The sequence below is a fragment of the Ammospiza nelsoni genome, chromosome 1, assembly GCF_027579445.1.
Source record: "Ammospiza nelsoni isolate bAmmNel1 chromosome 1, bAmmNel1.pri, whole genome shotgun sequence".
NCBI lineage: Eukaryota > Metazoa > Chordata > Aves > Passeriformes > Passerellidae > Ammospiza > Ammospiza nelsoni.
This window is the reverse complement of record NC_080633.1, coordinates 9258274-9283985: the sequence shown is the minus strand read 5'-3', so window position 1 is coordinate 9283985 and position 25712 is coordinate 9258274. Positions and strand designations below refer to the sequence as shown.

The 25712-nt window shown below is 37.5% G+C and overlaps 1 protein-coding gene across 6 annotated transcripts in view; it reads left to right on the top strand.

Moving 5' to 3' along the window:
* LMBR1 (limb development membrane protein 1) overlaps window positions 1–25712 on the top strand; it is a 64683-nt gene that overhangs the window by 16618 nt on the left and 22353 nt on the right. For 3 of the 6 annotated variants that reach the window (XM_059471725.1, XM_059471756.1, XM_059471748.1), the window contains exons 3-5: window positions 2033–2072; window positions 3889–4028; window positions 8990–9093. In XM_059471725.1, coding sequence (XP_059327708.1) covers window positions 2033–2072; window positions 3889–4028; window positions 8990–9093 — 284 coding nt within the window. Of the gene's footprint in view, window positions 1–2032; window positions 2073–2429; window positions 4029–8989; window positions 9094–25712 lie in introns of those variants that run through there. The other 3 variants (XM_059471733.1, XM_059471740.1, XM_059471765.1) reach the window with 2 other exon arrangements.

Below are 25712 nucleotides of genomic sequence, written 5' to 3'. Positions count from 1 at the left end.
GGTTCATGTCAAAGTAGGTACTTCTGTCTCCCTTGCCTTGAGATCCTGTTGTTCTCCTTTCACATCAGCTTTTCCAGATAACTATCTTCAGCTGTGTTTTAGCAGCAAAATCAGGTTCTGAGCTTTTGCTGGGAAAGGGAAAGGTTGCCAGTGCTACAGAAAGGAAGTAGCATTCTTTCTTCAAAAAGTCCTGCTCTCATCAGGTACAGTTATTGTTTCAGCTGTCTTAACCTGTTTGACTTCACCACTGAAGTTCAGAAAATACCTTTAGCTAATACTCTGGTTTTTTTCCCTTTGGGAGCACTGTCTAGTTCCCATTCTGAAACTAGTCTATAGGAAGCCCTGTAATTTTCTTTGATATTTTTTCTAAAGACAAATAGCATAAAAATCAGTGTGAAATCACAGAATCTTTGACTTTTGACAGCTTATCTGGGACCTTGCTACTTGATAATAGTCAGGCCTTAGAAACATTTTTGTGTATGGTGATCTTGGTGCTTTGAACTTTGTTGGAAACTGTTTATTGAGTGACCTGTGTTATGACAGAGCTGCTGTCATGGATGGATTCATGTTTTAAAAAGTAAACTTGTAATGGAATTTAATTCCTTGGAAAAAAGGTACATCTGTGTAAACACAGGAAGACAGGTACTATCTTCTGATCCTGATATGTATTTTGGACATTACAAAGCTGCTGCCATTTGGAGATGGAAAGAACAGGAAGGGGAAACTGGTTTGGCAAACACTGTTGGATGCAAAGACACTTTTATAACCTTTTGTTGGCAGTTATCTCCTCAGCTGTAAGAGGAACTGCTCTGCAGCTGCCCTGACTTTATGAAAGCTCTGTGAGCATGCACTTGGGCACACTTTGTAGCCTGCTATGATCTTCCTGATGAGAAATGTTTGAAGAGTTAACTCAGCTGCAGCTCTTCAGGACAAATTGTTCGCTGCTTTTCCAAGAAGCTTTTTAGCCAAAATGATTCATAAGAGACCTTTACTTAGTCTTTCAAAACACCATGAGATATCCATCAAAAAACCAACACCTCCAGGTTCTTTCAGAGAAGAATTTCAAAATAGCATGAGGTTATATGCTATGTGTTCATTTCAACTGTGTGCATAACTCTTTAAGAACTTAACTTTGTATTAAAATTTAAGAATAAAGTCAAAGTGTTTTATCTCCTAAGGAAAATAGGAAGAACTTTAGAATGCTGAGTGTAAAATTATTTCAAATTCAGAAATTTTTATTTCAAAATGCCTGCATTATTTGAAATTTAGAAATGCTTACATTTGCTTACTGATGTGCTTAGAGAAGGATGTAAGGAATAAATGATGTGTTAGTGATTCATCTGAGTTAAATATTGATATTGTTTGAAAAAGATGGTTTTAGAGAAGTATTAAGTGAGGAGTAAGTGAATAAAAATGGTTTAAAATGTGAAGTATCAGAAGGAAGTCTTGGTATCTTAAATCCAAAACAAATAACAAGAATATGACCACCTCTCCTTCCTCCCCACCCCCAAATCCCAGGAGCTGGGAAGAGGGGTAAGTAAAGGGAAGCAACTGAGTAGTCATCACTATTGTTCTGGGTATGCTTTCTTGTTTTTAAAAGACACTTATACTGCACATGATTTCTAGCAGTATGCTAACTTACACGGACTCTTGCACTTCCCTGCAGCTTGCCTGCTCTCTGTGGTTCCAGAGGTGCCCAAAGGGACAGTTTCTAGCAGAGGCTGTGGCTGTAGCAGTCTGAAAACATGTTTGTCAAAAGAGGGCTCAAAGAAGTTCTAAACTGCATATTTAAGTAAAGTGAAATAACTTTGTTACATTGATTGAAAAGAGCTTGACTAATGAAAAGACAGGGTGAGAGTGTTCATTTTAGGAAGGAACCTTCTTAAAATACTGATGCTCATGAATTGTATCAGTACATCTGATACAATTTGAATTGAATTTGAATTGTAAATTAAAATTGTTCCTATCTATATACATTTTAACCTTAAGACAAGTGAGTATTGAATATAACCTGATGTCATTTAATTTTCAGATGAGCAAGAGGATGAAGATGCCATTGTGAACAGAATATCGTATGTACAGCTCTTCTTGGCACAACTGCTTTTCCTGAATGTGTTATGATAGGAATCTTCTGTGTCTCCAAATAAATAAGAATCTCTTTGAAATATCTTAAATAGATTGCTAGAGGTTCAGGGAAAAAGATTTGGCATAGTGGCACCTTGAGTTATGAAAAGTGTTGTGAAAGTTTGGTCTAGGCCTTTTTTCACCTGTAGTTCTGCTGGCAGGTATGAAGTTGGCCAGAACATTGCATGAGGACCTGGTGCAAGAGATGGAATTGAGTGCCAGGCCTGCATTTAGGTCTCCAAACGTGGGTGTTTGGATGGGAGGTGCTGTAAGTGGCCACAGCAGTCGATGGGAGGGAGGCAGTGGATGGTGTGAAGCAAGTTAGCTCTCTCTGGAGAAGGTATCTTTGATCAGTGTAAAAACGCTGCAGAAAGGTTACAAGTGGCAGACCAGCACTTCCCAGCCCTACTGGTCTGCCAGCAGCTCTCTCCTTATCCTCTTGCTGTGTGAAGTGAGATATGAATATCTCCTATTTGAGAATGCCTCAGGCTGTGCAGAGCTGCTCTGGCTGTTGCTGCCCTCTCAGTTGGCTGAGCTGTGTGAATTGGCTCCTCCTGTGTTCCAGTGTTCTTGGCTTCCCTGGTGCTGCTGGCATCCCCCTGGAAGGATGGGCTTGGAGAGCTTGGAGAAAAGTGTTGTTGTAAATAGAAAATGTTCTTTTTTTCTTTCAGCCTAAGCTTCTTTAAATGTGCATGTTGTTTTCCTAAAAGCAATAACTCTCAAACATATGTAAATAGATTTTTCTTCATGTGGCACAATTGTCAGGACTTGAGGTATGGAGGGATGGGAAAACAAAGGCAAAGGGCTGGAGCACTTTGCTGAAGTTTGTTAGGTTTCCCAGTTCTGGTTTAGAATACTTAAACATCCTTAAATAAAAGAAAAAATCTCAGAAGCCAACAAAAACAATAACATAAGAATATTTTTAAAGTTAAAATTACTTCCTCATACTTTCTAGGTACTGTATGAATGAAAAATGGATTTGTAGACTATTAAGGAAAAGTAAGCTTACTGATGCTACTGTTGTAGGAATTTTCTATTTATTTTGTTATGCAATTTTGTATGGAGAATTATTTATAGTTTTATTATACCATTAGATTAGTTCTGTAAGAAAGTTTTGTTGATCTTATTTATTTTAAGGACACAGTTCTTTTTAATGCCACAAGATGGCATTTGGTGTAAGCTGTATTTGGGACCTAAAAAGAATAAGCTTAAATATTTGCAACATTTCTGACAATTTCTGTATGTTGACTTTACATCTGTGAGATGAAAAATTGAATAACTCCTTTGTGAAAATACAACTTTTTTTAGTTTGGTGTTCAAATATTTATGTGTAATAGTACTCACTCTTTTTAGTTGTTACAGCGTTGCTCTGCTTTTAAAAATTGTGCTAAGAATGTAGAAACTGAGTATTTTTTTGTGTATGTGTCTGTGTGGGAAATTAAAACTGACAGAGGAGACTTGTGAAAAGATATTTAACGAACTCCAATAGTTTAACCTTTGTATTACAATGGAATTGAGTGTATGCATGTGCTAAGAGAGTAATTAGGGTAGTTGGTAAAAACAAGTTATTTATATTGTGTTCTGTAAACTATTTTAAATTTTCTTTTTGAAAGTCAAATGTTTTGGAAATCCCAGTTTCTCCTGCCCATTTACAATATAAGAATGTATTGCCTTTAGACACTGATTACCAGGTAGTTTAATTACTTTTTTCCTGCTGTTCAGAGCTTGTTGGTGATAACAGTGGTACATTTCTTTAAATTTCAGGCTGTTCTTGAGCACCTTCACTCTAGCAGTTTCAGCTGGTGCAGTCCTGCTTCTACCTTTCTCAATAATCAGCAATGAGATCCTGCTTTCTTTTCCACAAAACTACTATATTCAGTGGTTAAATGGCTCACTAATTCATGGTTAGTACTCAGCATAATTCAATTAAAATGTCTTCATTATATGTGCACAGATATGTTCTTATTTTAAAACTGATAACTCATTTTCATTTAATATGCTAATTGTTAATGTGCTGTTGGCTAGTTGGTTTTGCTGCTGTGTGATATATCACAAAAGTCTGTCTTAACTGTTCTGTTCTTTTTTAAAGAATTATGCAGGCTTGATGGAATTAAACTAAATTCACTGCTTTGAATATTAATGTAAATAAGAGCTACTAGAAGCTAACTTTAAACATGCTGTTCACACTTCTTTATGTTAATGCAAGATTATGCATTTCTCTTTATGGTGATATCTATACATTTACTCTCAAAATAAAAACATGTTTTAAGAAACTTGCTAGCTGTGGGCAGCTCAGAGGAGATAGTTAAATTCAGCTGTTGGTGATTTATGTGCAAACAAGGAAAATTGTGTAATATATGTATTGTGATAAAGATGTGCAATAAAATAACTGGGGAAAACAGGACATTCTTTTCTAGGTATTTCTGCAGAAAGTATGTTCACTGTATGAAAATATTTAAACTGGTACAAATAATTCACAGTTAACTTGTGGAGTTCTCTTTAGTTGTGTAAAGAGACAGCAATTTGGCTTTGGAGGATTTTTCTCTGAAAAGTGCATGCTTTTTGCAAAATGTCTAATAAAATTCACACATAGCAAATTCATGAATTTCCAGATCCCTGACTTGCAAGGATCTTTTCTTTTTTAGTTTGGATTTTTGTTTTGTTTGGTTTTTTTGTGAAATGAGAGGTGAGAAGTGATTGTAGGACATAATGGAATAATTCTTCACAGCAGGGATGGTTGAACAGTGAAAAAAAGCACTGGAAGATGCTGTAAGTTTTCCAAAAGTCAGGTGGCCAAAGCCCTGAGCAGCCTGATGGCAGCTGCAGTTTGGCTTTTTAAGGGCAGGTCAGGCTAGGTGACTTCCCAGGCTTTTTCTAGTTGAGTTATTTTATGATGTGTTTTGTGACATGGCATGGAGAATTGCTAATTTGGTATGTCTCCTACATGGGAGGAAAAACTAAATACATTTTTTTACATGGATTTAGCTGCTCAGACATTTATATTCTTTATTCCTAAACATGAGAAAAAAAAAAACTATTGGAAGATAATCCTTCTGTATCTGAATCATCTCTGGGAAAAGGGCAATAAAATGCATCAGAGACTGAAAATTATATAATAACCATTTCAGAAATTGCTACTGTCACTTGTTGCTACAGAAAATTTGGGTCAGTGAGATATCTGGAATAGGAAAGCCCTTGAATTTGCCAGTGACCATCTTTTAGTGTGCTGATGTTTGAAAATAACGCTTCATGGACACACGTATAATTTCTATTTGGTAAAATAGAAGTTCTACCAAATAGAAATTCTGCCACTTGTCAGCAGTGGCTAACAGGGAGGGAAGTCGAGGATTTTGGCGTTTCCAGGCGTGCGTTGCGATGGCGCTCAATGAGCTTTGGGCGGGCTCGGCTCGGGGCCGTTTGCCGGGCTCGGGCTCCCCCTCGTGGCCGTCGCCGGGATCGCCGCGCTCGGGGCTCCGGTGAGAAACCTGCGCGGCTCTGAGGGACCCGGCAGCGGCACCTGAGCTCGGAAACGCGCACAGCGCCCTCAAACTCTGCTACACCGCCTTCACCTAGCGTTTGTGTACCGCCGTGAAAATCTGGTCAAATCGGAGCACTTGTGTTGCTTCAAAACATTTTATTTTTCTAGATTCATGATTTACACCTATCGTCTGATGTACTTGGAGCTGACACTGAGAGTTTAATCCTGTAGATTGTTACATTCCATCTGGCAAATAAACCAGCAGAAAATACATGCCTGAAACTTTTGAAGCTAGGCAGAAAGGCCAAACCTGGATCCAGTATAAACACACTCAGCTAATTAACACATGCTGAACTAATCCACGACTGGTTCTGACAGCGGTGTTCCCTTGTGCTGCTTTTGGGTACAGCCACCAGGTGGGGGTAAAACGTAATGAAACTGCCATGAATAAGAAAAATGGAAAGTTGCTTAGGGTCTAATCTGTTTGCCAAAGACTGAGAAATTGTTAATTTTTATGTTTTATGAACTTGTTTCATAAGGGACAGTCTTAGGTCACTACAAATGCAAATGAAAAAAATTGATTGATTGCTTAAAGCTTTTTTATATGTTGATGTCAAGTGTCTTATGCAATTTTATGATGCAGTCTGTATAGTAGAAAATAATTATTTTTCTGTGTTTATTTTAATTTGATTTCTGAACTATCAAATTCAATAAGAAATAGAGAAGATCCTTACTTTGAGGAAGGTGCACATGTCTGTCAGCAGCAGAACAGCACTGCTCTTCTTTCCTAACTTTATGTGCATATTGTAGCTCTGTAGTTTAATATTCTGTAAATTATTTCCTATATACTACTAATGTGTAAATTTCTGGATTTTAACTTTTTAAGAATTACCCTGGATGTGCACCAGTCTCCTCTCCTGTCAAATGCTTAATGTTCTCTGCAGTTCCTAATCACTGTTTTCTGTTGTAAGATACTCATGTAATAGAGCTGCTGAAATTAGGACAAGCAGGTATTCAGCTTTGCATTAGGTAACAGAATGCACTCTATCTTCAGTGAGAGAAAACTGCTGAAATAAGACTCCTACCCCCATCAAGTTGTATTTCTGCTCTTCCTCTGGTGTCTTTTTTAGGGGGGAAAGAAAAAAAAAGTGCAGACTGCTGGAGTTAATGTCCCCTTGTAAGGGCTGTTAATGACATTCCTGCTGATGTTGCCATGCCTGAATGTTTCTCGAATGGTAACAGGAGCTTCCTGGCAAAGCAAATTGAAAAGGAAAAATCCCCCTCTTTGTTAACTGGAGTTTAGCCACCTTTAGGTACTCTGTTTTCTTTAGCAAATGAGTGTTATATTTCACGCATCTTTTGGAATTTTCTTGTTTGGTTTTCTGTAGCCTGTTTGGCTGAGTTTGGTCGCTGGTGTCCCGCTGCTGTCAATTGGTGAAGTTCACTTGGCCCCCTGTTCCCCTTTACCTTTTATTTCTTCTTCAAATTTAAATGCTGTAATTTAAGTAAAAAGGAAGTATATGGTAGAAGCATTTTTTTGAGAGGGTATAGGCAAAAATCACTGCTAAGTTTTTTACACTTGGATCTAATTAAGAGATTTCTCTTGATAATTAATACCCTGGACATCCAGTAAATGCCTTTTCCTTTCCCTATTCTTTACAAAATGGCTAGTTTCAAAGAGGAAAAGGAACAAGCGTGTACATGGGAAGAAGTAAACAAACAAGGCTGTTAGTTAAAATTTATATATCATGGGGGAATATTCTTTTTTGAGTGATATTCAGGGTATATACAATGCAGCCCTGCAGAATTATGGAAGTGTGTGTGGGTTTGGGGAAGGAGATCTGCTTTTCTCTACAGACTTTTTTTTATAATTTAGGATGCAGAACATGTGACAGTAGTTAGACCTGTTAGCTACTAAATTACAGATAAACTTCTGCTTTTATAAAGAATAAACTCTGCATCCTGCTCAACTTCTGATAGGATGATTGAGGATGGATTCATGTTTAGGCACCAGAAACTGGCTGTTCAGAAAGTGTTCAGCTTAGAAAATCTTAATGGAGCAGATACCCTAACAGAGATTAGTTATCACTTCAGCTTGTTTTCTAAACCCTTTCTCTTCCTGCAGATGTCACATGTGTCTTACGGGTGTCCTTGCTGTAGTCAGTTGTTGATTTTTCACACAGATCACAGAATGGTTGAGGCTGGAAAGACCTCTGGAAATAACCTGCTCCAGGCAGGGTCAGTCAGAGAAGCTGCTCAAGGCACTCCACTTTTAGCTTTGAGTATGTTGAAGGATGGAGATTACAAAACCTGTGGGCAGTCTGTTACATTGCTTAAGTACAGTGGCAGTGGAAAATATTTGGGATTTTTAGTTTGTTCGGTTTTTTCTTTTCTTTTATGAGTAAGTAGATTTGCCAGTTTTTCAATTCATGCTCATTGCCTCTCCTCAGTTCAGTGGATACCACTGTGAAGATCTGACTCTGCTTTCCTTTCTTCCTCCCTCATCAGATATTTATGTACATGGATAAAATCTCCCTAAGTCCTCTCTTCTCTGCTCCCTGTCCATTTGTCCCACTTGTTGAGGTTCATCAGAGCTGCAGGACACTGCTGTTCCCCATTTTGTCTCTGGAGCAGGTTTGCTGGGGATGTGCCATCACCCAGGTCCCTGATGAAGGTGTTTAACCCACCAGCAGCTCCCTAGGGTGTCCATTCCACTCTGACACAGCCCTGGGAGCCCAGAAGCTCAGCCACTGTTCACTCCACCTCAGAGTCCACTTACCTTGCCCATACCTCATTAATTAAGCTATGAGGGGGTTCATGGGAGGTGATGTTGAAAGCCTTATCAAATTGAGATAAAAAGATCAGCTGCTCTTCTTTTGCCTACTGAGTCAGTCATACCATTGTGGAAGGCTGCTGTTACCATGATGTCGTCTTCTGATTTGGAGGTGATGATGGCATTTGTGTATTGCTCATGCTGAAATCCATGGTTTGCTTGGAAAAATGTGGGAGAAAGGGAGTATACAGAGGTGGATTTTCTGAGGTTCACTGAGAGCAGTAAAGTACTTTTGACCTGAGAACTTCTGCAGAACTTTAGAGAACTTTTAGTGGTTCTCTAAAGATCTTTCAGTGAGCCTGTTGAAGTGGTACACCTGAGCTTGCAGCTTATCTCCCAAGGTTTCAGACATTGTTATTGAAAGGTAAGTTGTGTCCAGGTTTTGTTGGAAGATCATTATGCAGAGAAATGGATATTTTTCAGCAGTGACCTGTAAATATCTATATCCATAACCCCTGGCACTTGTACATGTATTACATTGTTATATGTAAGGGAGGAAAATGTGATATATTTAACTTTGAAACTTTACATTGTAAACTTCTTGTCTGTTACAGGTTTGTGGAATCTTGCCTCTCTTTTTTCAAATCTATGTTTATTTGTGTTGATGCCCTTTGCATTTTTCTTCCTGGAATCAGAAGGATTTGCTGGCTTAAAAAAGGTAGGAAAACACTATTAAATACAGAGTAATCGCAGTGTACACTTAATTTTCAGCGCTTGTTTCTGATGAAACTGAAATTACAGATTGGGGAGAATTGGGGGCTGGCATGTGTGTGCTTATGTGAAGGTTAAATACAACTGCACATTTTGGCACAGGCCAGGTATGCAGGGGGAAGAAGGACTCCTTAAAAGCCATGTGTGCTGAAATAAAGAAAATTACTTTTTTTCTTTTTTAAATTAAATGATTCAATCAAGGTTTTATTTTTTGGAAGATGATTCTGTTGATATTAAGAGGAGAGAAAGTTCAAGAAATGCACTAGAAATAAAATAATAAGGAAAAGGACAGGTTTATTGCTAATGGGGAGGGTGGTTAAAAAACAGATGACCCTGAGAATGCAAGCTTGATTTGTGAATTTTAAAGGTTACAGACATCCCAAAAAAGGTTCAAATATGGTCAATATTAAAAGTGATATGTTAAAAAATGTCTTAAAATATTCAACTCAGTTGAATATATTCAGGTTGAGAGTGCTGAGTATTTCATTGAAGCAGGGAACTTTGCAAAGCCATTTTTCAACAATAAGATCATAATGATTGTAATAATATGTGAACTAAAGAAATACAGTGAAAAATTACTATAATGGGAGACACATCAAAATTAATTTCAAATCATAAATATCCAATCGATTAAACTGGAATGACTGTCTGGGGACCAGTTGTAGCACTTTTCCATTAATCTTTATCATCCACATGATTACACTTTTGTTTTTAATGATACTACACTTGAGGGAATTCTGCTCCCTTTGGATGACAATTGTCAGAAAGCAAAGGGACTTGGAAAGTGATCTTGAAATCTGCAGAATAAAATGAATTAAAGATGGATGCAGAAGGCTAGGAGTCACTGAAGCATGGCATGGAATGTAAAGGCACAAGGGGGTAATTGTGTTTGGAAGGAAAACGTTATTCCTGGTTGCAGTGACAGGAACTGGCATGAAGGCAGTGAAGGTATTTTGGTTCTTGGTGGGATTAGGGAAAACTCAACTGAAATGCTGCTTTCAAGTTGGGATTTTTGAGCTCACTTGAGAAAAAACAGAGGACAGCAAAACAAACAAAAAACAACTTAGGAACTACTGCGTGAAGGAATATTTTAATTCAGAGAGAATAATGTGGATAAACAGAGACTTTATTCCACAGCAGAAGGTACTGGTGGGTTACAGCCACCAGTAGAAAAGTGTTAGAAAACACCTGTAGGGCTGGCCCAGGTGGTGTGTAAATGTTGTCTGCTGTCACCTGGGCTGAGCTGCTGCAGCATTGCTGTGCATTGCCCAAACTGCGGAAGTAGCCAGATCACTTCACTTGTGAGTTTGGGTGACCAGACTAATGCATTCAGCTTCCAAGGAGTTGGGTGATGGGGTCCTGTGTTTAACTCATCCATCTTGGCTGGAAAACACTTTCTGTTCTTCATTCACTTCAGGTATCTACAGCTGAGAGGTTTTAACCACTCTGTCTTTCCAGTTTTCTTATGGAGGCCACTCCATTTTCCTTTTGACACTTAAGTATCTAGCCACAGCTAATATTTATCTTTTCTTAAAAATATATTAACTGATTTCTAACTGGCATAGGGGTCTATGTTTCCTGCCATCCAACAAAACCAAGGATTCTCTCCATTAGCATACTGGGTAAGGTCCTGCTGCTGGTAGAGCTCTGTTGGCTCCAGCAGATGCTTTGTGTATCCCAGCTACATAAAATTTGCACTTTATATGAAACTTTTAGTAGTTGATGTGTTTCTTAAGTAGTGGCTATCAATAAATCCCATTCAAGATCAATCAGATCCCCACTGCACATTTATGCTTGAGAGCATTTGTGAGATAAGATGGGTTAGATAGAACCATAATCTTCTGCAGATGCCAGGGAAAAGATGATTTTTTTGTGCTTTGAAGTTTGCTTCTTTATGGGGGCAGATGAGATGAGATTTTAGTATCAAAACCCAGCTATTGAAGGGGAGGAAATTGTGTTTTGTATTATTTTTTTGTTTTTACTTTTGAATTCTGGATGTTTTTGGAACATCCCAGAAGCCAAGTGTGATTCCTGCTACAAATACTCCAGGCCTTTATGCAATGTCTGTTCTGTTTCACTGCTCTGTTTAAAATTATCCAAAATGGATGGAATTGTTTTGCCACTTTGGAGTGAGCCTTGAAGCTGCTGGTCAAGATTCAGGCATTGTTGGATGTTGTAATATGAACATACCTTGTCTTTGGTTGCTTTTCTTGGAAAGTAAGTGGCAGATGGCACTTCTGGATTAAGGTGATAGTTAAAATTAAATCTGCTGTTCTTTTCAGATGCTGATATAGGTAGAGGGTTCTACTTGTAATAATTTCTAGATATGTTTTAAAGAATTATATCACATAATTGAGTGACTAGAATCTGGGAAAATTCATAATTAATCAAACTCATGATTACATGTAAGGTTTTCAGTTCCAGCATCTGCAAAGGAAAGGTATTTCCCATCAAGTTTTACTTTCACTAGATTTTTGTCATGTTTCTTACTTCTTTTCCAAGAAGATTTTGAGACCATGATTACTTTGTAGAATTTTGGTATTTGAACAAATTATTTTGTGTACATTTTAAAAAAAAAGGCATATTTTGTCATTTACCACATCAAAGTAATGGACCAGAGAGATAAAACATTGTTCAAATGCTGTTACTGTTCACTGGAAAAATCAGATTGTAGTGATCTCAATTTAAAAGAACATTTCATACATTTGGCAGAACTTACAGCATTTAAGAGAAGAATGATCTACTGTAAATGTGAAGACATTCAGTAAAGAGGTTTGGCATGGATCTTTAATCTTTCAGCTGGGAGTTGGGAAAGCAGTTGGTTCTAGATACCCAGCTCAGATAAAAGTTTGGATAAAAAGACTGTTCCAGTGGAAGCTTTTATGCAGGTCATTTTTTCATTGAATTGCCTTCATCATGATGGTTAAATAGGTCACTTGGGATATAGGTATGTGCACTGAAGATGTCTATTTGAAGGTTTTAATATGACAATTACTTGTTGGACTTCCATAAAAGTTTTGAAAGTGCACAATTGAAAGCGGTTCATTCTTGAAATTGAAAAGATTTTTTCATTTTTTAATGGATGTCTTTGCTCAGATTAAATAGCAACAGTAATTTTAGTCATTGTCACATGTGGGTCTGACTCCTGAAGGTTTTAGCCATCTGTTTGTTTATCACAGACAGTGCTATGAAAGTTGATTTTGTGTATTGACTGTAATGTGATTTTTTTTTTTTTTGCAAGCTCTGATATTTCAGATAGCTCATAAATTACTGTTGTGAGCTTTGTATAACTTTTCATTCCATGTTCCTGAGTGGTAGCATTGCTCCCTTAACTGTTCTGAATCAGGATGGGCTTGATTAACCATCTTCCAATTTCCCATGGCCATTTTGCCGTTTTCCCTGGCTGCTGGTATATTTTCTAAATGGCTCATGGCCTCTTTTAGAGGCTCACTTGGCTTCCCCAGGGCAGCAGTTTAAAACAACCAAGGCCTTGTGTAGTGTGCAGAAGAGAGAAATGGGGAAATGAGTGATGGCCATGGATGGGTGCAGTGCTGCACTGGAGCTCAGGCTGATTCTCTGCTAGTTGTTCATGAAATCCACTCTGTGAATTCAGAAAGGGCATTTGGGGCCTGAGGGGGCTGGCCATGCCCTTCTGAAGAGCTTAAATGCTGCTCTTTGCTCTTGTTCATTTCCATTGAATGGCATTTCAACAATTCTGATGTCAGGACAATAATAATAATAATAACAATCCAGCCAGTACTGCAGCTGTATAATATACATGTGTATAGATATGTATGTCTCTATGCATCTGCCATGTGTGTATGTATGAACACACATTTTTGTGTGCACACATGGATTGGATTTTTCAAGACTTTGAATCATAATACATTGCAGCTTAGCCAGTGCTGTTAACTGAGCTGTTGGTGTACCTGAAATCACTTAAATCTCTTGCATCAGTATTAAAAACTCTTTTACATCTTTCTCTGTTCTTCTTGTCTTCTTTTGTAGAGGCTGCGCGTAAAGTTATGTTTCTTGTTTAGGTAATCTTTTAGTTCTTTGTCATGGATGTGCTCAGATTGTAGTTATGAAACAAAGTTGTCAGCAGTGTTTCTTAATGTCAGAATTAACCTCATTCTTTATCATTCCCTCCAAAAAAGAAAAATTGTGCAATTTGCATTAGAGTAGGTCACAGTGCTGATGTTTCCATGTGGGGTAACAGACTGCACAGAAAATTACATGTGTGCTGCTGTGTGAAGGAGGCAAACATTTTTGAGGAGATAATTGCCATACCTTTTCTTGACCTTTAAAATATGACCTTTCTCTTGATGTAACTTCAATGGAAATTTGTGTTTATTTGAAGTTGACAAAGAGAAGGATGTTTTGGAGTAATTTCCTTTAAAAAAATACAAATAGTGCAATTTACTACTGTGAGAAACTGGAAAAACTAGGTATTGCATAATCACAAGTGTAGTTTTAAAAAGGCTGTATGAAGTATATTACCTTAATACTGATCTTTGAACTTGTAGTCATAGCATAAAGTTTAACATGAGCGACAGCAACATCCTGACCAATTATCCAAATTATCCAGACATCCCAAAATGTTCAGAACACAACACACAGAGTCTGTGGATTAAGAGGTTAACTCCTGGAACATCAAAAGAAGTGCATGATAATAAAAACAAATAGTACAAAAATTTGAGGTAACTTCCTTGCTTAATTAATTAGGTGGGCCAGGTGGAAGCGAAGAGGCCAGAGCTGGTGCTCAGAACATCTATAAAGCTGAGCAACATGACAGCACAATGGAGGAGGAACAAAGATTTTTTTAATATACTTCTATCCTGTGTCACAGTTTGAAATTGTCCTGGTTTATGTCCCTTTTGGCAAACTTACATAAAAGTGACCCTGTACTGTATTTTATGACCAGATGACTTTTTTCCCAGTGGCTAATTTGTATCAGACCCCCATCTTAAAGAGACACAGAAATGAGTAGGAAGTCCAAGCCGGTTTGTCTCAATGAGCTTTCATTGCATGCTTTCATTATTTTTGCTCGTTTTTGCCACTGATCATCCATAAATTGTTGGAAATGAGTGATTAAGGAAGTGCTGCTTAGTGTTAGTGGCACATGCACATTCTTGGTATGTTTTTTGTGGGTGAGAGGAAATCGTGTACTGCACAAACAAAAAGGAAAACTCCTGCTGGGAACCTTTCAAGGAAATTTAACTTGCGTAATGTTTTGATCTTGGTGTTTATTACAGAAAATAAGAGTAATATTTCACCAGCTATTGTTATGTGTCAGCTAGCCTCTCCATCTGCTTGCCTTTTTCTTGATGGCTCTTCCCAAATTCTCAGTTTATTTTAATAAAAACACCACTTAAAAATGTAGCAGTTTGTTGATATGCTGAAGGCAGGTGAGCTGGACCAGTGCTGAGAACATTTATTGTGCTGTGCTTGCTACTGTATAAAGATTTGGCTGTTGTGGCTGCAAAGCCCTGCCTGTGTCAGCAGCTGCAGCTTAACCCGTGCAAGTAAAACATGGGGGTGCAGGTTCCTCACAAAATAGTGAAATGCAGGGGTTTCTGCTTTTAGAGGCAAATTTCTTCCCTTTTTCTCTTTTAAAAATATGTTTTGTAAGTAAAATTACTTATCTGGGGAGAGGGTGACAGTTGAAGCTTTGCAAAAGTATTATTATTAACAATTTTTAAACTGCTTTTTTTGCTGTACTCTGTTGTTAGCTTGTGTATGTCTTCCATCTCCCCAGTATTTTATTTGATCCACTTTATTAATAGCAATTACTTTTTCTAGTCATTGCACTATGAAATAGGGCTGAACTGAGCTTAAGTTTCTGATGTATTGTGTTGCAGTGCATTGTATGTGCAAATTCCAAGTAACTAAACACAAATAAATACAGTGAAAAGTGGACATGCTGCTTTTTTATTTCTTGGTGTGTACGAAAATTCTAATTTCTGTATTTTTCCTTACAGAAAATCTGTACTCCCAGCTTTGCTGTTTGTACCAGTAGAACTCTGGTACATCTATAGGTGTAGACTACTGTAAAAGACATTTTACAGTGTGTGATGACAATGTAGGAAGTATGTTCAAAGTTAGCTTTGAATATTTATATTTAGAACCTTTTTCACTTATCTCAAGCAGATTTCCATGGAAAGAAGTTGTTCCTGTATTGCAAAACACTAGAAAATAAGTGGCTTGGAAGTTCTTTCCAATATGAAATTATCTCTAATTAAGATTAGTTTTTAAAATTTGCTGTGATTTTTCTGTAAAATGGATTTTGAGATCTCAAGAAACTTGAACATTGTTTGCAAACAGCATTTGACTGTGCTGTATGCTTACTTCTACCCTTGACTGCAGTATACACAGGCCACTGTATGTATGGCTCACCAAATAGTCTTGAGGTGCCCTGATGACAGTGGATGTTTATTTGGTGTTTAAGCTCATATTTATTTGTCTATAAAATCATTTAGCATGAAGTGAGACTTTAGTGCTCTGATCTCAATGAAATGTTTACTGGTATGCAACTGAAATATTGTACATTACATTACAACCCATTTACTCATTCCATTAGTAATGCCAGAGACAAAAGTTGTTTAATCAGCCACATCAAAAGCAGCTGTTTGGGTTTGTATTTTTGACATAAGTTAACATTTTAAGTTCAGATATGAAGTCCAGTTTTTAAACTGGAGTCCTTTAAAATCACACCACCTAAAATTTATTAGAGTTTGTTGTTGTTTGGAAGCAGATCCTGATGATTCTGGAATTTTGATTTGGCAAGTAGCTTGATTATAGTTTTTACTTCTTCTAATTAAAATCAAAGTACACTTAGCTGACAGTTGTACAAACCCATAACAATCTGTAGGATGTAAGATGCAGAGTTTAGGACTGTATTTAACTGTAAATCTTGCATTAAGGATGGTGCCTCTCCTGAACCTTTGTGTGGTTGCTGCTTCCACCGAAGTCTCAGAAACAGCTTCTGCATGGCTAAATGTAGAATGTGTTTGTAATTTGTCATGTAGAGGGTAACCCCATCTAATACTAACAATGAGAAGAGTTTATAGAACAGCTGGGAAGGGAAGATGAGAAGGTTTATAACTTGTTAGCATGTAACATTGACAAGTGTCACACTGAACTCTGAAAGCATTGTACAATTATAGCTTTACCAAGTCCTTTGCCTGCACTTCTGCAGAGAAAAAAAAATATTCTTACCTTACAGGTATATATATATTAGCAAATTAGAGTTTGGTGAGTGTTTGGCCTGCTTTTGTGAATCTGTGAGTGGAATCTGTAACTCTACTGTAGATTAGTGTAAAAATGAAAATACCTTCCTAAAAGTGATGTCTGCTGTCCTTTCACAATGGCTGTAAGAGTATGAAAATTACTACAGGTAAGTCAAAAGAGGTTGGGAATCCTGGTTGTGTTATTTTTTTGTATTTCAAAATCTTGACTTCAAAACACATTCTTTTTTTTTCTTGGCCTAAATGTCTGTATTTAGACATTTAGTATTGAAGGCTGTGCAGGACAGGTAAATAACAACCATGTATTTGTCAGCTTAAGGCTGTTTCACTGAGAGTGAGATAAAAAGAAATTCAAGCAGCAGTGGCCAGGAGAGAGAAACTTGCTAGGTGAGGAATAATGGCTTAATGTGAATTTGGTTTTGTAGATATATAAAATATTTTATCAGGTTTTTATAAGATTTCTTGCTTAAGTCAGTATAGGCAAAAATCTGCCTTTTTTATATTAGGATAGGAGATCTGTGGTTTGTTGAATATAAGTAACAGTTCTGTATCTGGGGACAGCTGAGGGGGAAATAAGGGAATGTTGGTTGTTGCACACATTGGATCAAGATGTGATGAGATGTGATCTGTGCTCAGTTTCATTGAAGTAGTTAAATGTCAGTTGGTTGCTTCCATAAATTAGATGGTACTTCGTTTAAAGAGGCCTCATGGAAGGTACAAAAAGTAGGCTACCAGGAGATAAAAAGATGGTAAAGTTTATTTGGTGCAGCTTTTCTGCACTGGCTGCCTCACTGGCTTCGTTATGTGGGCAGGGGTTCAGCCTTTCTGCAGCTGTGAATGGGGTTGAGATTATAATTACTTTTTGTGACCAATCCTGTAATGTAGATAGGAAATCAAAATGTGTCAGGTTAGTTTGTGTTCTGGCAGTGTTTTAATATATTTGAGCTGTGGAAATTGATAGTTGAACTGATGATGTATTTTTATCCCAGTATCACTAACAGTAAGATGAACCTGGTGTTGTTGGTAGTATTGGGATAAAAATACTGCACAAAGAAAATGGGGTTATTTTGAAATGTGTTTTTTTGACTGACTTCTCTAGCATGCTTTGAGAAACTCCACTAGGTGACACATTATGAGTAGATAGAGGCATCTGTAAAACAACTCAGTTTTGGAAGCTAGCACTGGAGCATTAGTTGTTCCACCTCACCCCAGGCAGGAATGGGCTGCATCTCTGAACTTTTGTGCTTTCCCCACGCCTACATTGCCCTGAACTTGCACGTTTGTGCTGTATGTAGCAAGTTTGTGCTTTGTAGAATTTCCACAGCTTCTGCTAACAGCCTTAACACGTAGCTGGAAGCCTGCAAATGGAATAAGAGGAGAATATTTTCCTCTGCTGCTCTCTTAGGGGATAAATTGAGGGGTTTTTTTGCAGATTTTATTTGGTTTTAGGATAGCCTACAGAGTTCTGCACAAGCAAAAATGTTTAAACATGTTCAAACATGTTAAATACTTCTACTACTTGTAAAGTGTACAAATGGTACAGCTACCAGTGCTAAGCTTGAATCTCTTATTTTATCACTGATGTAAACTGAAGCACTGGCTTCTAAAATATTCTTCCTAAGACACTTATTTTTAAGCAGAAATAAGTAGCTTTTAAATTTAGTTTGGATGGAGCATTCTTAATACCCTCTATAGACCCTTCTGTTTGTAGTAAATGATAGCTGTGTATCAAAAATCCAGAGATGTATTTTTTTTTATTATTTTACTTATCAGTTTATAGTAAAATTCATGTAACAATTTAATTTAAAACTGAAGTGTTTCATGGAAAATTTGCCATCCATTGGGAAGGAATTATTCACACATGCAAGATCCCTGAAGTAGCTGTGATCCAGACCCATTTCTTAGTCAATGGAAACAGGCAAAGAATTTGGCATGTCTGGGTTTGGCATATCTGAGAGGCACACTGCCTTCAAGAGGCAAAGTGAGCATCTTCCCATCTCAGTGTTTGGATTTATTTCAATAAATAGTCAGAAACATTACATTGATTTGCTGTTAGTTTTAGTTGGAGGATATAATTTATTTTATAAAAGTGTCTGGTTATGCGTGAGGACTGTCTTATTAAGATTTAAATATTTAAATATTTCCACATTAGTTAGGGTCTTCATTTGAGTCTCCATTGACATCAAGTAGTGGCTGTTTAGAACAAGCAGAACTTTGTCTCTGTTTTAAATCTATTTATGCACTTTTGTTGCTTTATAATAAAATTTAAAAATACTTTACAGATTTACTATAATTGTAATTTTAATTCACAGAAGAAAATTTCCAGGGAATTTTATATTAAAAGTTGAAAGGTTTAATATAATTGTCTTAATCATTGAAAGGCAATAAATGTTTTTCTAATGGATTTTCATTTATTAAATGAAACTTTACTAGGCAGACACCACTTTTTATTCCTTCTCTGAAAGCAGTGGGTTTTGTATACTGATAACCATGTGATATTTAGGCCTGTAGTCTGTATTACTTATTTGGTATTATTAAAATTACTTCACGCTATGGGTTACTCTGTATTAGGAGTCACTTATTCTGTACTGACAAAGAAGGAGCTTACACATCTGTAGTGAAAATCTGTGAGGCAGACAACAATTTTATTTACAAAGGAGGGGAGGGGGGAAAACCAAAGACTTTCTCCCATCCCTGTGTTTTGGGTTTTTTTATACCTTTTTCAAGAGTTTCCCAGCTTATTAATGGGAATTTCCAGCATTCTGGTGCTTTGGCCAGTTCCTAGAAGTTCCTTTCTTCTTGGGCTTATTCACCCTCTCAGGGCATTAGTAATAGACATGACTTCAGGGGATTTACTTTTGTTTTCTTTATTTATTTTAGAACATTAAAAGTGACCTTTGTGCTTGTACATGTCATTTGCTTTTGGTAGCTGTCTTCAGGGTTTCATTCTGCCAAAACACAATCACAAATTCCAAGTCTTAATGTTACTTATCTTAGTGCTCTGCCAAGCTACAAAGAAGTTGGAAAGCATCTATTTGTCTTCCTATCAGGCCAGTCTAGCAGGAAAGATTCTTTCTGATCCAAAAGTAAATGATTAGAGGGAGGCTCACAGTGTCAGAAATCCCACAGCTCCCATGTTGTTGTTGCAGGTGGCATTGGAAAGTCTGGGAAACTTGGTAGGTGGAGGGAGTGGATCATCTCAGAGCTAATTAGTGAGAGCTGGGCTAGTGAATGGAGCAACAGAACAAACTTGTGGGGGAAAGGGGTAACACTGGGACAGTGACCATTTTACTGTGATTATCCTTTCATTTCTCATTTCCCTTCTCCCCAGAAGGTTTGGGTTGGATGTCCACAGATCTCCATCCATTCCCTTTTAGGGCGAGCTGCTGCAGGGTAGTCGTGTGCATCTGACAGCTGTAGGTTGGGATTATTTTATTCCAGTTAGTGTCTGCTTGCATTTGGGCTGCAATTCTGTCTAGCTTTTCCTCATTTTAAGAAATTGGGATGTATTCTGTACTCTAGTATGTATTCTGATAAAAAATTTGTAAGGAATAGTACTTCAGCTAACAGAGAAATGTATTATTTCTCTGTTAAATTTATAGGAGTGATGCCTAATGTGGAAGAGCATCTTTGTTCAATTTATTTCAATCCATGTATTTGAAACAGTGCCTTAATTGCTAGGCAGTAAATGAATCCCATTGTATTGTTCTTGCTGGAGTCCATCTTGCATTGGATAATTAAATAGATCCCAGGGAAAAAAGTGAGAAAGAACTGTTTTTTATTCTGTTCCCAAGGACTCAGATCTTCAAGGAGTCCTTGGTTCTTAGGTTATTTCATTGAGTTGTGTGCAGTGGTGTCAACAGGAATGTTTAATGGGTATGGACCCCAAACTATGCTGTAACATTGTGGTTTGGATGCTCCTCTGGGACACCGAAGAAGGGAGCATAGGTTTTCTTTGGCAGAGGAGTCACTGCAGAGAGTGTACTGGATCCTGGATACGTGGCCTCCTCCCCAGGCTCTTAAGTAAAGACATCTTTTTCTTGAGCTCTACTTGAGGGATTTTTGGTCTTTCACTTCCAACTTGGCAAGCATAACTCTAATGCTTATTGTTACATGTCTTTAGCCAGTACCCAAAGAAAAAATTTTGGTTTTTTTTTCCCAACAAAACTTTATTTTTTCTGGATTTTCAGAATTTTCTGAATTTTGTTACTTATCCTGTGTGGCTGGTAAGTTTGTTAAATTCAGTGTTTTGGCCTCCTACTCTTGCTCCATTGACAGCGTGGTAACAACTGTGAAACCATTTGAGAAAGGATACTAACAGAAAAATCAGCTGAAAGTTGCTGGGAATGTTTTATGACTGAATTTTTCATGTTTGTATTGTGCAGAAAATAAATATAAGCTTTCAAGTATACTTGTGAGGAAGAGTGCACATTTTAATCTTAAAATCCCTGTAGGCTGTGAAGATTCTGTGGGGGAAGAGGTGGTGTGGGGGAAGACACAGTCAGTAATATAGCCTGAAGTATTTGGTTCTTGTATGGGCAAGGAAATGTTGGTTTTCTTTTTCCCCTACTTGAATCTGATACCTGGATATATTACTTCTTGATTAAAATTTCTTAGCTTGCTTCTTGAAGGTTCTGAGTCATTAGCAGCTACATTTTTAAAATGAACTGATTTTGTTTAAAACTACAGCATCTGTTTTTGACTTAATTTGTGTAGTCTCAGGAGGTAGTGACCCCTTGACTAAATATCAGTGTGCTAAATGTAGGATGTGTTTAATGCTTCCTGATGCAAAGTTGTTCTCCTTTACTTATTAAAAACTTGTTTGTGGACTGCCTTGAATAGGTCACAGCAAGGATTGCTCCAAGTCTGGTGTCAAACCATAGAAAGGGGTGAAATGCTTGACACTCATCTCTTCACTAATGCTAACAAATTGAGAAAGAGGGGTGTCACATGCTAAAAATGTAATTGGGGTTAATATATAACATCCCCAACCTCATACTCAGTGAAATCCTCCCTTCTTTAGTGCCTCCACTTCTCCTGCAGATGTTATCATGTGTGTTTGTTGCCATCAGCCCCTCACTGAACAAATCTTGAGGTTACTAAGGCTCCTTTCTGTCACGTGAGAACAATGGGCCTCATGTGTACTTTAAATGTGCCATGATTGCAGAAATGTTTCCCAGGCTTTTCCCATGGGTCAGGGCATGGTGTAAAAAGTGGTGTTTACCTACCTTGCAAGAGGTCAAGATGTCCAAGCAGAACTGTGTTCACATATTCAGCACCATAGAAACTTAGTTAGAACTCTCTGGTTTTGTGTGTAACATGTAATTTTGATTTCATTGATGATAGGGTGTTTTTTTTTTTTTTTCCTGCACTTTGCAGCTAGGTTAAAATGTGGAATTAATAAAAGCCATTCTGTGTCCTGAATTAGCAATGTAGATCCAAAAATGTCCATTTTATAGGAGCTAATAATATGTTCATCAAAATCTCTACAGTCAGGTAATGGTTCAACAAAGAAATGCTTTTTCTTAAAGTAAGGATGGAGCTGTGGTTCTTTACCTTTACCAGGAATTTTGCCTCTTGCTAAAAGAGATGATAAAATACTGAAAGGTTTTTTGATCATTCATCAGCATTAGAACAACAGAACTCTTGGTAAATATCTTGATGTATGTGTTAAAATCCATACAGCATTGGACAGCATTTAAAACTATGCTTAAATTTCTGAAGAATAATGATTGTGTTTCTCCTTACAACTGGCAGAGCAAAAAATCAGCAACAGATGGCTCAGTTGCTTTCATTTATTTAATAATTCTTTCCTAAAAAATAACATCTTGTGATTTTCTGGCCCAGGTTGTGCCACATGACCTTCCACAGTGTCTCTCCTGGAATATGGTGCATGTCTTAGCTTAGCACTGCTAGAATGGCAGTTGTCAGAGTTAAACTTTTAAACTTTCCAGAGCTTTCATGTGGCTCTTTATGGAGAGAGGAGCAGGCAGGAGGTTTTGTGTGCAGTCCCTGTGAGTCAGGAGAGATCCCTGTGCCCTGCTGGTTGTGTGAGAGGCCTGAACCTGGTGGACAACCTGTGTGCAAGGCAAGGTCTTCACTTGTTACCAGATTGGTGCCAGATTAATGGCAAAGCATCTTGTGGTGTTACATTTGTATATTTCAAAGTAATTACAGAATTTTAAATGGAGGAAAAAACCACCCAACACTTTTGCCTCCATTTTCAAGAAGTTTTCCTTTTCCTTATTGAAAAGCTCTAAGGACCTATCACCGCACATGTTATCTTCTAAAGTAAAAGCAGTCTCTAGGTGTTGTGTTGACACATATAGCAGGAAAAGTCTTAATGTGTTATAAGTGGCATAATAATCATCCCTCAACACAAATGTACTGCAGGGAGAGGTGGTTTCCTTGGTAATTATGCTGAGTTGCTTGTATGACATCTGTTATTCCTTCAGGACTGTTGCCATTTGTACTTCATTGGGTTTTTCAGATGAAGAATTACCTTTTTTGGCCATGTGCTGTTTTTTAATATCTTTTGGCTATTTGTCATCTGGGATGATTTGTCTGTGTTAATCAGAATAGAAAAGAAACATGGTAAGATTTTGATGATAGAGAGTAGCAATTAAAAATTTGTCAGGACACTTCTAAAACAATTAAAATCTTTCCTGCTAAAATTAGACTTTTCTGCAAACATGAACCCTTAGGCCTGGTGCTCCAGGCAGTATAAGTAGCTCAGGATTAAGCTGTGAAAACTTTTGATTGTCTTGACAATTGAATTTTAAAGAATTAGAAGTCTGAGAGTCAGGTATCTTTAAGGCTGTACAAACCACAAGAACCTTAGAATGTGTTTGTAGGACAGCTTTTATTTGTAGGCAGGCCTTGAGAGCTTCAAATGCTTTTTTTTTTCCCACTCCCCCCATTAGTGCAGAGAGAAGATGACAGATATTAACAGAGCTCCTGGCAAGTTGCAGTCTGCTGGGATTGATGTGTTAAATATCTTTCCTTTAATAAAATACTTCATTTGGTTAAGTGCTCATGAACTTGGTGGATTTTGAAATCATGCTGTGAGTGAAAGTGTAGGTGAGCTGTGTGGACTCATAAGCTGTGAAACTTTGAAGTTTAAAAAAGAAGTTGGGGGGGTTGGAGGGTATAATCTGTCAGTTCTTTCCCCCCAGTTTTCTTGATAAATAGATAAATTACAGTTTCTATTGGATTATAGTAATTTGCTTCCAAAAGTTTTTATCGTATTTTTTTTTAATCTTCCAAAAGAGACTCCTTTTATGTGTCAGCCTGGAAGGTGTCTGACTTCTGCTTAGGGACAGCAGGGAACCACACAGGGCATTGACTTGCAGGAGTGGCTTTTGCTTTATGGATAATCTGAAACTCAGCTGGAAGAATTTGGAAGGTGTTGAGTGTGTTTTGTTTTCCTGTTCAGAATTACCAGAGATGTTATAGGCTTGTAGTGCAATGATAGTTGATGCTTTATTCTAGACACTTTCATGTAAAAAGACATTAAAATGGAGAGCTACTAAAACCAAAATCACTGCTGAGAAAGAGAAGTACTGCCTTCCTTCAAACTGTCAGGTGTTCTTGCTTCCTAAACACTGATCCTGAGTCCATCTTGGGAATGTGTCCCTCTCCTTTACTGGCATGCAGGGAAGTTGAGGCATGAAGACCAAAGATCAGACTCTTTTTAACACTTCTGCCTTTCTTTTTAGCATGCATTAGTTTTTTTATAATTTTGTTCTTTGTGGTCCAGGTCATCTCTCTCTCCCTCTTGGTGTACACAGCCTTCACTCTTCTCTGCATGTCCCTGGAGAGTAGGAATAACCCCAGTGTGTACAAAAGTGAGGGTGCTTTCTGAACCTCTTCTCTCTGTTCATGTCACTCTTCATTGTTTTTTTCCTCTGATACCTTCAGGGGTATTTGAAGAACCAATCATACTTTATATTGCTTTAACTGTTTCCACTGATAAAATGGAATTGTCCTGGTTACAGATACAAATTTTCTAATGTTTGAGGGGTGAATACCCTTTCTAATAGTAGGCTTTGTGTTAGACAAGACTTTTAAAAAAGGAATATATTTTTCCAGGTCTTTTTACTTCTCTTATTTCTTTCCCACCCCTTTCCCCTGATGCACAGAAATGTAACCTGAAGTCATAGCAGTATTCTTAGTGTACAGCAGGGGGTGTATGACAGGCAACCACTTTAATATGCATTTCCATTGTCCACTTAATTTTATAAGGTTGAGCTTAAAATACACAAAATGGAATTGTGACTTCTTTTTTTTTTAACTCCTCTAACTTAATCAGGATCCCAGCATTATTTGGCCAATGAAAAGTAAATGTCAAATGAAAATTTGACTGCCTTAAAATAGAAGTACTTCAGGTGCACCTTGTCTTACTGAAAATGAAGCCAGAGGTTGTCCAGAGGGGTTTTGGAGTCTCCAAGCTTGGAGGACTCAAAAGATTCCTGGGCAACCAGGTTTTGGTGTCTGCTTGAGCTGGAGGTGGACCAGGTGACCTCTGAAGGTCCTTGCCAACCTCAGTCATTCTGTGATTCTCCAGAGGTTTTCTCCATGTACATGGGGGAAAATTCTGTACCTTACTTTCCTTTCAAATAGCAGCTATTTGGCAGGTACTCTAATGTATGTAAGTATGAACTAAATGTGCCTGGAACATTAATGTTTTCACAGGGCACAGCCTTATGGGTGCCTAATTGAGATGAAGTATTTACCTATGTGCTTTAAGTGTCTTAATTTCTTTTTTATCCTGGACCATTACCAAGTATTCATTAGTGTCTATGACAGAATATTTCTATTTATCACTTCCCCAAAGTTCTTTAAAGTATTATGATTTCACTGTATTTAAATGAGTGAATCCTAGTCTGTGTGCTGTGCAATATAAAAATTCTTGTGCCCTGAGCAGAATGGAGAGAGTTGTCAGTGGTAATCTTGCTGTTCTGCAGAGGACTGGTGGAGAAGAGGAACTGGGGTGCTACAAGAGATCAGTGCTCATGGTTAGGATGCCTGGGGTCCTCATTCATGGTTGGATGTTGTGATTATGTAGAGAGCATAATTTTTAGGGTAAATGTCATATAAAGATTACCCTTAAGTAACCCCCTAGTTAAGGAGTGAGGAAAGATGTAATAAAAATAGAAAAAACAATAAAATAAAACAAATGTTCTGCTTTTAACTATCAAGTATTCTTTGCAGTAAAGTATCCCCAAGTTGGGGTGAATCTGTATGAAAAACAAGTTGGATTTGCTCGTGGAGATGTACAAAGAAAACAAAGTAAAATTGTTATTTAAATATCAGTCTC